At 55.9% G+C, this 15,477-nt stretch overlaps 1 protein-coding gene across 2 annotated transcripts in view; it reads right to left on the reverse strand.

Annotated features, from left to right (window-relative positions):
* Positions 1–14,662, reverse strand: part of TRIM29 (tripartite motif containing 29) — a 35,319-nt gene extending 20,657 nt beyond the window's left edge. Inside the window, exons 1-5 of one of the 2 annotated variants that reach the window (XM_012644916.1) lie at positions 13,717–14,662; positions 5,042–5,137; positions 4,014–4,247; positions 2,651–2,849; positions 37–121 (exon numbers count right to left, since the gene is read on the reverse strand). In XM_012644916.1, the coding sequence (XP_012500370.1) occupies positions 37–121; positions 2,651–2,849; positions 4,014–4,247; positions 5,042–5,137; positions 13,717–14,520 (1,418 nt within the window). In that variant the 5' untranslated portion in view covers positions 14,521–14,662. Of the gene's footprint in view, positions 1–19; positions 122–2,650; positions 2,850–4,013; positions 4,248–5,041; positions 5,138–13,716 lie in introns of both variants that reach the window. The other variant, XM_012644915.1, reaches the window with a different exon arrangement.
* Between the last annotated feature and the right edge of the window lie 815 nt (positions 14,663–15,477).

Raw genomic sequence — 15,477 nt, forward strand, 5'->3', positions numbered from 1 at the left:
GGCCTGGGCTCAGCCTTACCCTTGGGCGTCAGGTACATGGAGTATCTCTTCATGGGGTCCGGCGCACTCCACTCACTCCCGTAGCTGTTCGTGTAGCTGTTCATGTAGCGATGGTCACCACCTGGGGAGGACAGAGGGTGGGTCAGCAGAGGGGCAGGTGAGGAGGAGGAGCTGGCCCACTGGCTGAGTCAGCCCACAGCCTGCCCCTTTGTCCCAGGGAGAGTCGAGGTTCTGCAGCCTCGGAGAATGTGACTCTCTGTTCCCGAGCTTTTGGGGAGCAGGGGAGTGTGCAGTGAGCCAGCCACCCTCTTGCACTGCCCCTTTGTGAATACGATCACACGCACGGCACGTTGCAGTTCACGGTGTGCTGTTGGTATCCGCTTCTTGTTTGATCTGTACATCAACTCTTGGGCAGGTATGAACATCCCCGTGTGACAGATAAGGAAATTGAAGCTCAGGAGGTAACAGAAGCAACTTGCCTAATATCATATGTCAACAAGGGCAGAGATGGGGTTTGAGACCTGGCCCCTCACTTCCTGGGCTCAGTCCCAGCCACTGCTGAGAGCCTAAGGTGGAGGAACAGGTCCCAGGGATCCAGGAGCTGAGCAGAGTGAGCTGCTACAGGGGGGCACCCACCTGCAGACCCCCCAGCTTGGATCTGCTGCTCCACGCTTGACTTCCCCCAGCCATCCTCCCCGCCCCCGTTCTCTTCTCTTACAACTTCCCCATATTCTACTTTCTCTGTCCTTCCCTCTCCCTCTTCTGGGCAAGAGGAGGATGAGTGGCTCAGACCCTCAACCTTCATCTTCATCACCTGTGCCTAACAGGGTCCTGGCACACGGTAGGTACTGAGCATAAGCGAAGCGAGTGCTAGCCCAGCCCTCCGCCCCACTGAGCCCGGGCAGGAGCGGCCTGGTGCCCCAGCCCCTGGGCCTTCAGGGGTGGGAAGGAGTCCCTGGTCTAGTGGGCAGGCCGGCACCAGGACGGAGTGGATGGTCACTCCAAGGTCTGACTCACCAGCCACCCACCTGCTGCCTCCTACAGCGGACACACTCCCAACAACCAAGCAGCAGCCACAAAATAAAACAACGCAGAGGCAAAGGAGCCTCCCCCAGCGGCCCCGGGCACAGGTGCGGGCAGCTGAATCAGCAGTGCCCATCCCTGCTCCTGGCTGCCACCTCGCTGCACACCTTGTACAGGACGCAGGGCCACACCTGCACAGAGGCCGTGGCCCGTATCACCGTGACCTAGAAATGGGACAGTAGCCGTGGGGAGGCTGAACGGTTCCCAAGAGCCTCATGGGCCACCCCGCCCCAGTCAGGGCCATCCTCCCAGGTGGGGCCAGACCTCACCTGTGGGGTGTGCGGCCCAAGGATGATGATTGTCACACTCCTCAACCCCACTGCTACAGCCACTTGTCAGCAGCAGCCTCTCGGATGCCAAGACACAGGTGACTGAACAGCAGAATGTTAAACCCCGCTGAACTTCCTACCTAGCTGCGCCCTTTGAAAGAAACGCTTCTCTAAGCCTCAGCCCTCTGTCTGTAAAATGCGATCCCCCCTCAGGGAAAAGACGGTGATGTGTGGGAGGAGCTCAGCACAATGCCCAGTACCCAGGGAGCACTCAGTCTTCCTCAGCTGCCACCGTCACCATTAGTGTCATCCTATTGTCATTAGAAGGAGGATTTCAGGATCTGAGTGCCATTTGAAGCCAAATGATTGTCTTGCTGAAATGGCTTATCTGTCCTTGGATGTGATTGACTGTCCCCCACATTTCACAGGGGCACTATGTAATATCACTGTCACTAAGGTACACAGAGCCCCAACCCTTCTGCACACACTTTCCCCCTCGTCACCCCAAAGAATCATGTGCTCCATCTGTGGACCAGACTGGGGTCATTTTCTCTGGGGTGTTTATGGCGGGAAGTCTAATAAGGCCGTACTCTCAAGGCCCTGTGTCTGGCCAGGGCCACTGGGTGGGGCCTGGGAGAAAGTGCCCAGGCTTCAGGCCCTAAAGGGACTGGCTAGAAAAGGACTTTAAGCGAGACAGTTTCTCAGGTTTGGAAGCTTTCTGTGAGACAATTCAATTGACCTCTGCACGGACAGTGTGACTCAGAAGAAAAGCTGACTTCAGGGAGCTGGTGAGTCACAGAGAGGCTGTGTCGCATCGTCCCCAGCCCAGCCCACCAGGCCAAGTCCAACCTCTGGCTCAGCACAGCCAGGGTGACAGGCAAGTTCTCCCTCCAAGCACAGCTGCAGTTCTAGGTCACATCTGCTGGAGTCTGCAAAGCCACCAGCTCGCAGTCTGTCCCCTACAAGGGACAGCATCCACGCAGCTGCTGGATTGGGCCTGACAATCCGATGTAGATCCCAATGAAACCAGTCCCTGAATTTGACGGACGGCCCACAGAGAGGAGGCATTTGTGCAGTGCCCGGATGCTCCCTGCTCTGGAGGCCCCGTGCAATAGCCGCATAACTCTGACAGCAAGTTCAAAGGGGGTAGAATCCCTGACCCTTATGTGGAGTGGGGTTTGGGTGGGTGGGAACGATAAGGGCCCAGCCAGCTGACTGCCAGCCTGCACCAGGCAGCAGGAATCGACCTGGGAGAGAAACGCCATGGCCTTGGGGCCCGGCCACAGGAGGAGACCTACCGTTCTCCATGTGGTTCCTCTCGATGAAGTTACGGCTCAGGTCCGCCTTGCACATCTTCTCAACGTGGCGCATGCACACATTGAGCAGGTCATCCTTGAAGTTGCCCAGCGACTGTCCCAGGCCCTCCCCCTCCAGCAGGACGTGATAGGTGGGCAGGGGCGGGGGGAGAGAGTAATTGCTCATCAGTGCGCCAAATTCCTACCAAGAAAAGAAAGAAGCCATTAACTTCCTGGGCCTTTGTGAGCTATGAGGACCCTTCTCTGCAGGGAGCTCTCACGGTCCAGCTGGAAGACTCAGTGCTGGGTGCCGGAGGATCTGGGTTCTAGCCCCGGCTCTGCTATTAACTAGCCCTACTCTTTCTCACTGGACATTCACTTCTTATTCTGTAAAGGGAAAAGGTTCAACTGAAATCCACTAGATGCCAACATCCTTGATGGCACTAGCATTCAGACATGTGACTCCGCTGTTCCCACCTCTAAACCAGGTACGTCGTGTCTACGTCGTAGAGGTTTATGAGACAGACACGAGCTGGGAAGACTTTGGGAGTGAAAGCGCTAAATAAATGCTAGGAATTACGACTGCCTGATGGTCAGTCATGGTGATAGACCCACCTTCACAGGCCACGCTCAATCCCGCCTGGACACCGCTGCACTTCTCACTTCCCTTGCCCCTCACGGGAGAATGCCTCCTCCTTCTCAAATCCTAACCCGCCTTCCAGACCCAGTCCGAACTCCTCCTCCTCCACAAAGCAGTCTCAGGTTTCTCCAGTCTGCTTGCCCTTCTCTGAGCATCCACGGGCACTTATCTCCGGAGCCATAGGTCTTATCATTTAATTACACACTTTCCTATATTGTTCTCTAATTGTACATGTCTTATCTTCCCAGCTGCATTGCAGTTGCTTGGGGGCAGAAACCATGTCTTACATTTCTCTATTTGCCACAGCACCTAACGGAGTACTGGGCACGCAGTAGTGCCTAAAACACGGTAGCAGATGGAAGGATGGAAGGACAAATAGACAAATGGACCAGATCAAAGATAACAAGTATGCAGCACTCATGTGCCACTCCCCCCATGCCCAAAGCAGGCATCATTAATCAATCACAGAACTCTTTCCTACTGAACCTGGAGCATTGCTAGTACGCATCAACTGAAGTTGGTACAAGGTGATATTTGTGTGCCCTCTTGACAGTAAGGTAGGGAAATGGATTGTTTGTAAGAATGAAATGGACAGATGGAATGGAGCATAGATAGATGGTTGGATGGATGGTGGATGAATGGATAGGTGGTTGGATGAATGATGGATGAGGGTCTGGGAAGGTGGATGGGGGGATTGAGGGATCGAATGGTGGAGTCACTTGTTACCTGCAGAAACAACACCGAGTCGCTGATGCTGTGCAGCTGCTCCCGGGTCTGTTTGTCCTCATGCAGCACCTTGGCCCTCTCGTCCAGAGCATCCACGATCACCTTCACCTGGTCCACGGCATCCTGCTCCCGCTGCTCCAGCGCAGCCCTCACCTCCTCCTTCTGCTTCTCCAGGTCCCGCACCAGGTCCCGGAAGTTCTGCTCCAGAATGGCCTTCTCATTGGTGGTGAAGCTCTGGGTCCAGAGTCAGGGGAAAGAGAAAGGAGAGTTTAGTAAGGAAAAAAAATCTCCCTAGTGAGGTACATCTTTAGATTCCCAACACAGGAGCAGGGCATTCCCACTGCCCCAACCTGGGAAGCCTACTTAGCCAAAAATCTCATTCAAAAGCACCACTGAGGAATGTCACCTGCTGACAGAGGTGGCCAGGGTTTTTTACAGCCCACCCTTCCTTATCCACCTGTGGCTCCTTCTCCTTGGCGGGTTGACATGAGCCATCACTCCACACTTGAGTGACTCTTGTGGGCCCAGAAGTTCTCTCATGGGGCAGGGCACAGTCCAAGAAACCCCAACCAGAGCCAGACTTCATTCAGAAAGTGAATTGGCTGGCTGCTTATGTAGCCAGGGTCAAGAGTCAAGGATTTCAGATTGTGATTTGCAACTACCCAAGGCATGGCAGACATACATTTAGCCACACTGGCACAAGGAGGGCAGAAATGGCATGTGTTTGGTGGATGGGTAGTCTGGTGGGAAAAGCAGACATTGGAGGACATTGGAAGACGCATTAGAGGACAGATCTGGGGTTTTTATTTGCTGGGATGATATACAATGAGGCCAGAGCCCATCTGGATGCCTGGCCCAGGCTGAGAAGAGAAGTGGGTGGGAATACCAGAGGGGATGGGAGAACCCAGAAGAAACAAGCATGGGACATCAACACGGGCCTGAGACCTCAAACAGGAGCCAAGGCCTGCCTCCTCCCAGGCAGGACAGGTGGGGTAAGGGTGCAGCCAGGTGAGCCTGGGGCTGCTCACCTTGATGCGGTCCTTCTCCTTCTGCCACTTCTCGGCTTCATCCTCAATCTCAATGATCTTGAGCTGCAGCTGCTCCTTTTGCAGTGACAGCTCCGTCTGCAGGGAAAGGGAGTGGATTGGAGACATCAGGAGGAGGAGGTAGAAGAGAACCGGAGAACCAGGGAGTGGGTCCACCCAGGAGCAAACTCTCAGACAGAGCTCATCACTCATCCCGTCAGCCCTTCATTCAGCAAGAATTTGTCAAAGCCTCAGATCTGCCAGGCGCCATGCCAGTCATCAAGATCCGGCAATGAGTCAAACACCATCTCGCCATATCCTCAGGCCACCAGGGCCAAACATCCTAGCCATGTCTTTGTAAGGGCTAAACCTCTGCCTGGCTCCTCCACCCAGCATGAGCAGGAGGAAACCTCATTTATGGGGTTCTTCTCCTTTCAGTGGACCTGGAGCCACTGGGGAGAGAAAGGATGGGGACCTGGCCCAGCTCGGCCCAGCCGAGCCCAGGGAGTGTCTCATGACAGTAACAGTGCACAACGTTTCTATGGCATGACGCGGGGCCTGTGTTGCAAGCGGGAGCCAGGGTTGCCGCTGGCGAGGGCTCCGTCTGGGCAGGCACGGCCATAAACCTGTTTATGAGAAAGGGAATGTATTCTGCAGTTTTGGCAAGATAGGGACTTTTACCCAGCGTCTCTGGGGAAGGAGAAGACTAGAGAACGAGGCTGCAAGGGGGAGGTTCTAGGGACCCCTGCTCAGGGGAGGATGCAGACCCCTGCTGGGGTCTGGGGTGAGCTGGAAGAGGTGCTATCAGGAGGCAATGGGACAGTGGCTCCCATATCTATACCTGCCTTCCACTCAGGGAAATACCCTTCTCCAAAAAGCAGCTACAACAGAAATGAGAGTGGCAGCACGAAGCTAAGGCCAATCCCATTCAACCAAACCAAGAGGCGCCTCTTTTGTTCTGCTGGGCTCCTCTCCAGGACTCTCAAAGCCCCTCCAGCTTGGAAGACAGGTGGGTGAGCTCCACCTGACAGGCAGGAGGATCAAGACATCCAAGGCAGCCTTGGATTGCTCACTACCTCCCCACACAACTGGGTTTTGAATGCAGAGTCCCACCCCGTTCTCTGGCTGTCTCTCTGAGTGATGCAAAAGCGTAGTGAAGGTGAGGAAGCCACACACCAGCAGGAATGTGAGCTCTGTTGGCAAGGAGTCACGAGCACTGGGCTCAGAGCTTCACCACATAGCACACCTCCTGAATGCCCACCAGGCCAGGGGGTGCCATGGGGTGCCTGCTGCAGGCCCCCAGGGAACGGACCCGACGGTAGATTGAGCTTCCCTGGCTTTGTGGGAAAAGGTGCCCAGAGGGTGGGGCAGGCCTGGGGCAGAGCTCCCCAGAGTCCTTGATCCCACGTCCTGCCCCCAGCACCACTACACTGCTGGGCTCCAGGCAACGAGACTCTAAGTTTTCTCAGTAAGCATCTGCCCCCCACCCCAGCAAGGGGCTGGAAATCCCATAGCACAGAACGTGCCATCATCAGAGATGGAAAAGGGCTGTTGAGAGGAGAGGACACTAAGGAGACGAGGATGGGGATTTGGCCTGGTCTCTGGAAAAAATCTGGGAGAAGCCAGCAGCCACTAGATACAGTGGTGGGCAGGTGGAGAGTAAAGGAAGGAAGACCCACCGCTGACATGGGGACTCGACCCTCACACTCTGAGGACACAGAGCCCCAGAGCCCAGAAACAGAGGTTGGCAGACCCAGCAGCCGCGGAGGCCCCTGAGGAGTCGGGCACGGTTGGTAGATCTGAGCTGTGAGGAAGAGGCCAAGAGGTTGGACAATGGGCCTGTCCCGGGCAACTTTCCCACCCCTAGAGAGCTCCCGAGTGAGACCTGAGGTGGAGGGGACAGTGGGAGGCCTCCCACCCGCTGCAGCTGAGACCTCCTGACTGGGCTTGGTGATGGAGGAGTTGGCGCCTTGGTTTCTCACCCCACCCCACCACCCCCAGAACAAGGCTTGGTGGGGAGGAAAGCAGAGAACAGAAGTGCATCCCTCCCACCCTCAGGCCTGTCACAAATGGGGCAGGGAAACCTTCCATGACATGAGCAATGGGGATTGGGACTGAGCTCACCCCCAGCACAGGATGAGGAATCCAGCAATTGGAACCTGGTGACCACCACCTGCAGACAGGTGGCCTCTGCCAGTTTCTTCACTTCTCAGCCTCAGTAGCTCCATCTGTTCCATGGAGGTGGTGAGAGGACCACCTCCAGGGAGGCTGTGTGATGGACTGCCATCAGGGAGGGAAGCTCCCAGAAAGAACCTGGCACACAGCGAGCACTGACTGAACAGCGGTCCCCATCGTCACTGCTGAGTGGGCACCTTCCACGGACCAGGTGCTGTGCTGGGTCCTTTCACCCACGCCATGCCCAGAGAAGGGAGTGCAGAGTGGTGGGCAGGTGAGCCAGGCATAGGCAGGCGAGGGGAGTGGGCAGGTGTGGTCAGGTGAGGTCTTGGCGGTGTTCAGTGGTGAGGATGGTGTGTGTCATTGGCTTGGGATCCAGATGTAGTGTGTACACTGTCCAAATACAGAGTAAAGAGAGAGGAGTGCATGGGGGCAGGGGGAGGTCAAGACACTAGGCTGAAGATGCAAGACAGAGCTTAGTTCGTGGACAAGCAAAGACTGGAGGAAGGTGGGAGAAGTAGGGTGGAGGTAGGAAAGGGGGTGAGGGTGGACTAACCACCTGCGAGTGGGAGGAGGTTTGACCAGAGAAGGTGAGGGCCAGGAGACAAATGCCTGGAGTGAGCAGAAGTGCACAGGGGAGACCTGCTGGGAGCTATATGGTTGGGTCCGCGATGAGGAAAGGTCTCCCCAGGTGAGCGTGGATTCGCTGGCCAGGAGGGAGGAAGGAAGTATTGAGTATGGGGGTGGAGAATCCAGTGGGGCTTAGAACAATGAAGTGTCTAGGCCTAGGGCAGAGAGAGGCCAGCCCCTGGGAGTCCATCCTGTAAGAGAGTGAGGGAGGAAGGCGGCAGGGCTATCGGAGGTATGGAGAGGAGAGCCAGAGGTGTTTGCAGGTGACCTGGAAACCTGTGAGGGCAGGATTGGAAGCGGAGACAAGCTGTCTGCAGCAGTGGGCGGAAGAATCAGTCAGGGTAGAGGAGAGGTGAGGCCTCCTGTTTCCTTGGGGTGCTAAGGAAGTCGGACACAGGCTGGGAAGGGGCCTTGCTCCCACAGCACGCCTCGCAAGACCAGACTTGCAGGACACAGCGGGCTCTAGGGAGGGACCTCGGACCAGGAACTCTGTGCTGCTAGAACAGTCCTTTCTTGCCTCTGGGATGAGTCCTACCCTGCAGGGGGAGGAGCGTGTGGGGTGAGACCTCTAGGGATGCTGCTCTCGGCAATTTTCCCTGCACAGGAAGTAATGGATCAGGGAAGGCTCCAAAGATGTTGGGCTGTTCTTCAGCACCAGGAGGAGGAGGGAATGTAACTTCGATTACTGAGCATCTACTATGTGCCAGAAATTTCCTCCTTTAATGTTCAAAAGCCCCCTGAGGAGATCAGTGGCATTACCCCCACTTTACAGATGCGGAAACTAAGGCCTAGGGAGATTACGTAGCTTGCCCGAGTTCGCACGGTGAGAAAGCCACGAGGCCAAGTTGCAACAACAGGATTCGGATCTGATTATGTGGCCTGAAGAGGCAGCGACTGCAGGCTAGCCTCTGTGTCGTCTGCAATGCTGTCCCTCCCCTTCAGAGAGAGCCTGGGTGGCCAACCCCACCCAGGCTCTCCCCATCTCTCAGGTGGTGCAATTTGGCAATTCTACCTCTTTCTCGGGGCCCCCTTTCCCTCCCAATATCCTCCCCCTCACCTCCCTCTCTCCCTCCTCCCTTAGAATATGGTTGAAGCCCCTGATATGTGACAGGGCCTCAGCTCCCCACAGCCCCACCCCTGCCCCACCTCCCTCCTGACTTCCTCCTACTCTCCGCTTCATTCCCTCACCCTGCCCAGGCCTGTCCCTAAATGCCTCCTTTGTTCCCTTCTCCCACACTAGTCTGGTGATGCCTGGGACAGGCCCTGCATGGGCCACCCAGCCTTGAAATCCTTCGGCCTTGGGTGAGCAGAGGTTTCCCTGAGAGCAGATGGGTGGCACAGCAGCTGGCAGAGCTTTGGCCTGGATGGGGACTTCAGACACAGACACAACTGAGCACTTCCCTGGACAGATGTACCTGCATTGCCCCAGGGAAGGGGAGATGGGCCATGATCTTCCCCTAGCCTGAATTAACCACAGGGGCTGTCAGCTGTGACATTTGCCAAATGAGCCAGTTAATTGCCAAATTTGTACTCTCAGACAAATGGTAATTATCTGGATAAGAATCTGAAATGTTGGATAGATTTCCCCATTTCCACCCAGATGTCAAACAGCCCAGTGTCAGTTGGTCGGCTTGACTGGGGTACACTGTTCCTTCTGCTTCCTCCCAGCCTCAGCCCAGAGGAGGCCAGACAGGGCAAGGAAACATCACCGTGGCTGTCTGCAGACCAGGGGCAGGCCCATGAGGTAGCCACCTCACCCTCCTGGGCTTTGACTTCCTCGTGGTGAAATTGGACTAGATTTCTGATTCCCGCCTAACCATGCGTTAGAATCCCCAAGGGATATTTTTAAAAATACAGACCCCAGGTCCTGACCCCCTGAATCAGAGCCTCCCGGGACAAGGCCTGGGAATCTGTGTTTCGCCAGTTCACCCGGTGATTCTGATCTGAGGACTGCTGTTTAGGAGCCACTGGCCTCGGTGATCCCAAGGAGACCCTTCCAATCCTATGGGAACGGAAAGGTTTAAAATGGTGGAGAAGATTCCTAGCTCTGCCACTCTCGAGTGCTGTAACTTGTGTCAGTCTCTTGGCATCTTTGAGCCTGTTTCTTCACCTATAGAACAGGTGCAGTAACCTTCGGCCCGTAGCACTGCTGTCAGGGGTGACCATGCACATGCCGAGCCCAGCACCTGGCACACAGGTGTGCTCTGCAGAGACTGGGTTGTCTCCTGCCTGCCTGTCACTTTCCGCCCCTGCTTTCTGTCTCTAAACCTCTTTTATTTTGTTTCCCTCTCAGCATCCAGAGAGGTATCCCACCTCCTTTCTCATCCACCCTGCCCCAGAGCAGGCCTTCTCCCCCAAGATCTCTAGGGAAGGAGATCTTTAGCCTGGCCCTTCTTCCCTAATCCCAGCCACCGCTGTCTGCCCAAAGAGCTTTCCTGCCCAGCCCAGCACAGCTCAGAAACTCAAGGACTGGTGCTGCTCCTGCCCAGCAGCCTGCTGGCTCAGCCTTCATGGAAGAGTTGGGCAATGAAATGAAAAGCAAAGCCATGGGCACGGTGAAAGGAGGGAGCTGAGCCCAGTGTTGGAGTCGAGAAAGAGGACGAGGTGCTGCAGCTGAGCCCCTTCAGGGGACACTCACGGCTGAGTGTCTCCACACACACCTTGTCATGCCATCACCCCAGAGCCCAGGCCAGACCAACAACAGGGCAGGGCCACCCCAGAGCAGGTAGCTCTCCACCTGGGAGGGGTCCTAGGAGAGAGTTGGGATGGAGAGAAAGAAGGGACACAGAAAGGGACACACATGAATATTTTAATCTCGCCCACCTAACCTAGCCTGGAAGACGTCCAGAGACAGGGGGTAGACAGGAGACATTTAGGGAATCCCTTGTGACATCTGGGTAGAATTGGAAACATTCTGACACAGGGGCCACCAAAAGAAGGGACTGTCATGTTGCCACACCAAATGACCCTTCTCTAACAAGGACTCAGTTGGGAGTCTGTAGGTAGAGCTGAGGCCCAGGAGATGAGCACCCACAGCCATGGGTGTCATCTATAGCCCCACACAACCAACCCAGGCAGGTCCAAGGTGACCTCACCAGGCCTCCCCAGCAGGCCTGCGGAACAGGTTCTACACGGGGCTCCTTGCAGAAAGCTATGTGTGGGCCGATGTTTGGGTCTGCAGGAGATGCCTCAAAGGATGCCGGGAATGGCATGCTTGCTCACGTTGGCCATCGGCCCACTAACCCGCTCTGTGCTAAGGTCCCCCACATCTGACATTCCAGCAGAGCCAGGCCTAGACGAAGTGCTCTGCTCAGCGCAGAGCCTGGGCTGTTTGGCCCTGCCTCTCCCCGTGCCGCAGGTGCACACGCACGCACAGGCTGCCCGATGCTCCCGCCAGTAAAGTCACCCCAGTGGACCTGGCATTTTCTCCTAAAGCACACGTATCTTGAATCCCGTTTCCTCAGGGCCCATTCCTGGATGCGCTCTCAAACACTGGAAGAGGACTTAGGGGGTTTCTCCCTCAAACAAGAACCTCAGACAGGTCCCTTCCTTTCTCTGGGCCCGTGTCCCATGTGCAAGGTGAAGGAAGGAGCATCGCCAACACTCCACCAGGCCTGCAGTCTGTCCTCTGGATGTTTACTTACAGGTGCTTCTGTGTAACTGGGCAGGTGCTCCCCAGTCCTGTTTGCGCATCTGAGCTCTGCCTCCTGACCTACATCACGCGTCCTCAAGGACAAGGTCTGTGTCTGTGAGTCCTACGGCAGCCCCTGCACCAGAACGTGAATTCTGAGCTCCTGCCACCTCCAGACAAGGCTTCCCAGGACCCTTCTGCCCACCAGAACCACCTCTTCCAAGGACAGTCATGCCTTTCTTAAGTGGAGATAACCCTGATTCAGATAAAATTGGGGGCTGAACTCTACATAGAAAACAGATCAATAAGACTGTGCTTTGCTTGCAGTCGGAGGTGGGAGGCTGCAGCCTCAGCCTTCCTGGCACCTTTTTGCCCCCTGCCCCACCCTGAGGCCTCAAAGGCCTTTCCAAGAATCCTAGGGCTCCGTGGGATAATTTAAAAACCAACAATCTAGCCCCACCCTTTGGTTTCACATATAGGGAAACTGAGGCTAAGAGAATAGAAGGGCCTTATCCATGGCCTTACAGCTAGTTAGAAGCAAAAACTGGGACTGGGACTCAGTCACATATCCTAAAACGTGTCCTGAGGTTCTGCAATTTTCTGGTGGCTGTGGATGAGGATGGTTGCCCCTTGCTCTGTTTGGACTTTTCGAGCAAGCTCCCTAGAAATGGATCTCAGGGCCCCTGCCCCGTCTCTGTCTCCCAGTATGAAGCTTGAAGCCGGGCCGGGGTGGGAGGATGGGGGAAGCTGGGAACACCTTCTTCCTGGCCAAATGAGGCTTCTGGAAAGGATCTTTTCCCATCTCTAACTCGTCCCTCCCTGCCTAGGGGTGTGGGCTAAAGGTGCAGGGAGAGAGTCATCAACAAACTCGTGGTCAGGGAGACTGGGCAGGGAGGGATCGTATGCTGCCCCATTCCGAGGGGTGCAGAGGCCCTCGAGGAAAGCTGAGTACCCTGCATCGGTGGCCAGAAGGGTTTGTCCCAGGGAGGTGGCCCACAGCAGAGAGCTGTGTTGCTGCAGGGGGCTTGGGCCTAGCGTCTGTGGGGAAAGGGCAGCGGCCACAGCTGGGCCCTTAGCCCAGTTCGCCGTCCGCAGGGGTGCGACATCCACAAGCCTCCACTCGCCTCTGCTCCTCCCCGTGGAAGTACAGGCAGAATCACTTACTTAATTCATGCGAACACACTCACCTATCACATACACAAATATATGAAGACATCCACAAACGCACATAAACACCAATATGCACATAAAACACACACACATACAGATGATCCTTGACTTACAATGGCGTTAATTCCCAATAAACCCATCATAAATTGAAAATATCATAGGTCAAAATGCATTTAATACACCTAACCTACCGAGCATCATAGCTTAGCTTAAACATGCTCAGAACACGTACAATAAACATGCTCAGAACACATGCATTAGCCTACAGTTTGGCAAAATCATCTACTATAAAGCCCATTTTATGATAAAGTGCTGAATATCTCATGTAACTTATTAAATACTGCACTGTACTAAAAGTCTATCGCTTTCACACCATTGTAAAGTCGAACCATGGTTAAGTCAAAGACTGTATACGTGCCCCCCATCTACACACGAACCCCCACCCTCACCGGTAGCGTCCATCTGCAGGCATAGGCAGGTCCACACACCACCACACACGCAAAGCACACCAGGCCCAGCTGAGACAAGGACAAAGGAGGCCATGGGGCATTAGATGGAACAAGCAGCCACTGTACCGTAAATACAGACTGCAAAGCCAGCAAAAAGGACCTTTCTGTGGCCCCGAAAATTCCCTCCTTCTGGTATCTTCCCTCACCCACCACCCATTCTCCAGGGGCCAGTTCTGCTCAGGTGGGAAGAATTCTCTCTCCCTTTAAACGAAAAGAAAGAAGAGACACCCCAGCAGAGCCCGAGGGGAGTTCTGTACCACTGGGTCTTATTCCCTGATGTGAACCGAACTTATCCTACGACGCGGTCAAACCCCCAATCTTTCTGACCCTCTATTCGCTCATCTAGGAAATGCCTCTGTCTCCTGAGACATTTGGGGATTGGGGAACCACCTCTGACCCCCAGCCTGGAGGGACAGAGGGGAAAGAAATGTTTTCTGAAGGAGCCAAGGGTGGCACAGACGTAAGCCCACACGCTAGGAAGCCCAGTGGAGAAGATCAGGGTCAGAGGGGCAGGGTGAGCGGGGAGAGGCCTGGAGGGGCAGCGAGGGGCGCCAGCACGCTACCTCCTTCTCGGCCTTGGCCTCTTCCACCGTCACGGTGCTGTGGTTCTTGTGCTCCTGGAACATGCAGAGGTAGCAGATGCAGGTCTGGTCGGTCTGGCAGAAGAGCTCCATGGTCTTGCCGTGCAGGGGGCACTTGCGGGCCTCGAAATCCCGGATGGGCTCGAGCAGCTGGTGGTCCCGGAAGGCGGCGCCCTCCAGGTGGGGCTTGAGGTGCAGCTCGCAGAAGGAGGCCTGGCACACCAGGCAGGACTTGACGGCCTTCTGCTTGTTGCCGATGCAGGAGTCGCACAGCACCTCCTCGGAGGCCGACTTGGACCGCGAGAAAAGGCCCGCGTCGGCCCGGGGGTAGCTGTTCCGCCGGGCCTCTCCCGGCTCCACGATGGACACCGCGGGCTTCCGGGGCTCCGAGAAGATGGACTTGCGCAGCTCCCCCTTCTCCGCAAAGGCGACTGGTGGCTTCTTGGCAGCCCCCAGCTGGAGCCCCGCGTACGGTGACCTCCTGCCTTCCACCGAGTCCATGCTGAAGTAGTTGGAGCTCTTGTCGTCCGTGGACTCGACAAACTGGATAATGGGCCGCCGCCACTCGTTGCCCGAGAACAGGGCGCTCTTCCCTTCCCCTGGCTTCAGGGTGGGGCCCAGGCTCTTGCCCTCGGCTGTCTCCCCGCCGTGCCCGTTGGTGGTCTTGGCATCCTTGCCGTCGGCCTTGGTGCCATTCTCCAGGCCGCCATTGGGGGCCGATGGGCCGCGGGCATCCCTGGCTTCCGGGCTCGACCCGTTGCTCCTGGAGGCATCTGCAGCTTCCATCGCAGGGCACTTGGCTGGCCTGTGTGGGGCTCACTGGGGCTACACGGTGGGTGACCTTTCCGGCGGGCGTCTCCTCGGGGAGTGGGGCAGGCAGCCACAGGGCCCAGGGACACACCTGTGGGGAGAAGGCGGAGGAGGGTGGTGGAGGGAGGGGCGGCAGCGCAAGCCTGACACAACGGGCCCAGGGAGAAGCAGGCGGCTCCGCAGCCAGCAGAGCAGCTAATTACACCGGGAGCCACGCCCTGCGCATTCATACCTAACCTGATTTTTAAGAGAAGTGCTTTTTTTCTCGCCCAGCTTAATTATTTTCCACAACTCAGCAACCAGTTGGGCTGCTTCCATCTGACGCACTTGCTTCTCATCAGCGAAGTGGGGGCCTCCGTCCTCACAGGTGGGCAGGCTTTGCCGAGCCACGGGGCCCTGGGGCAGAAGGTGAGGTGTCCGCAGAAGCCCACAGGACAGAGGGCTGTTAATTGGGTCACACAAGCCAAATAGCCTTATGATTTGCGGCCCTGAATTTCAGAGGACAGATTCTCCACTCTGGGACGGTGGAGTTGCTTCTCACCTTAAAGGGAAGTCCGGGATCAGTTTGATTTGGATTTTAGGACTTGGAGTGCCATGGCTACTGACGATTGGACCCCACTTGCCAACTTCCAGGCGCTGTCCTGGATACTTTACATACACGAGCTCAGTTGAGCCTCGCTGCAACCTGTCCAGTTATCCCTTTTTGTTAGACAAGAAAACCCAGTGGGAGAGCTGGGATTTGACTCCCAAAGCCTTTGAGACTCCAAAGTCCTTTCTTCAGCTAGGGTGCCATAAAGCCACCCAAACATCTCACCAGAAGAAGGCTTCTGAAATTCTTTCCCATCCCAGTGGCCCTAACAAGGTACATAAAGATCTTAAGTTACGTATACCAGAGCAGGTCAGAACCTGCTTGCATCCAAAGGACAGAGAAAC

This window comes from Propithecus coquereli, unplaced genomic scaffold (assembly GCF_000956105.1).
Source record: "Propithecus coquereli isolate 6110/MARCELLA unplaced genomic scaffold, Pcoq_1.0 Scaffold222, whole genome shotgun sequence".
Taxonomy (NCBI): Eukaryota; Metazoa; Chordata; class Mammalia; order Primates; family Indriidae; genus Propithecus; species Propithecus coquereli.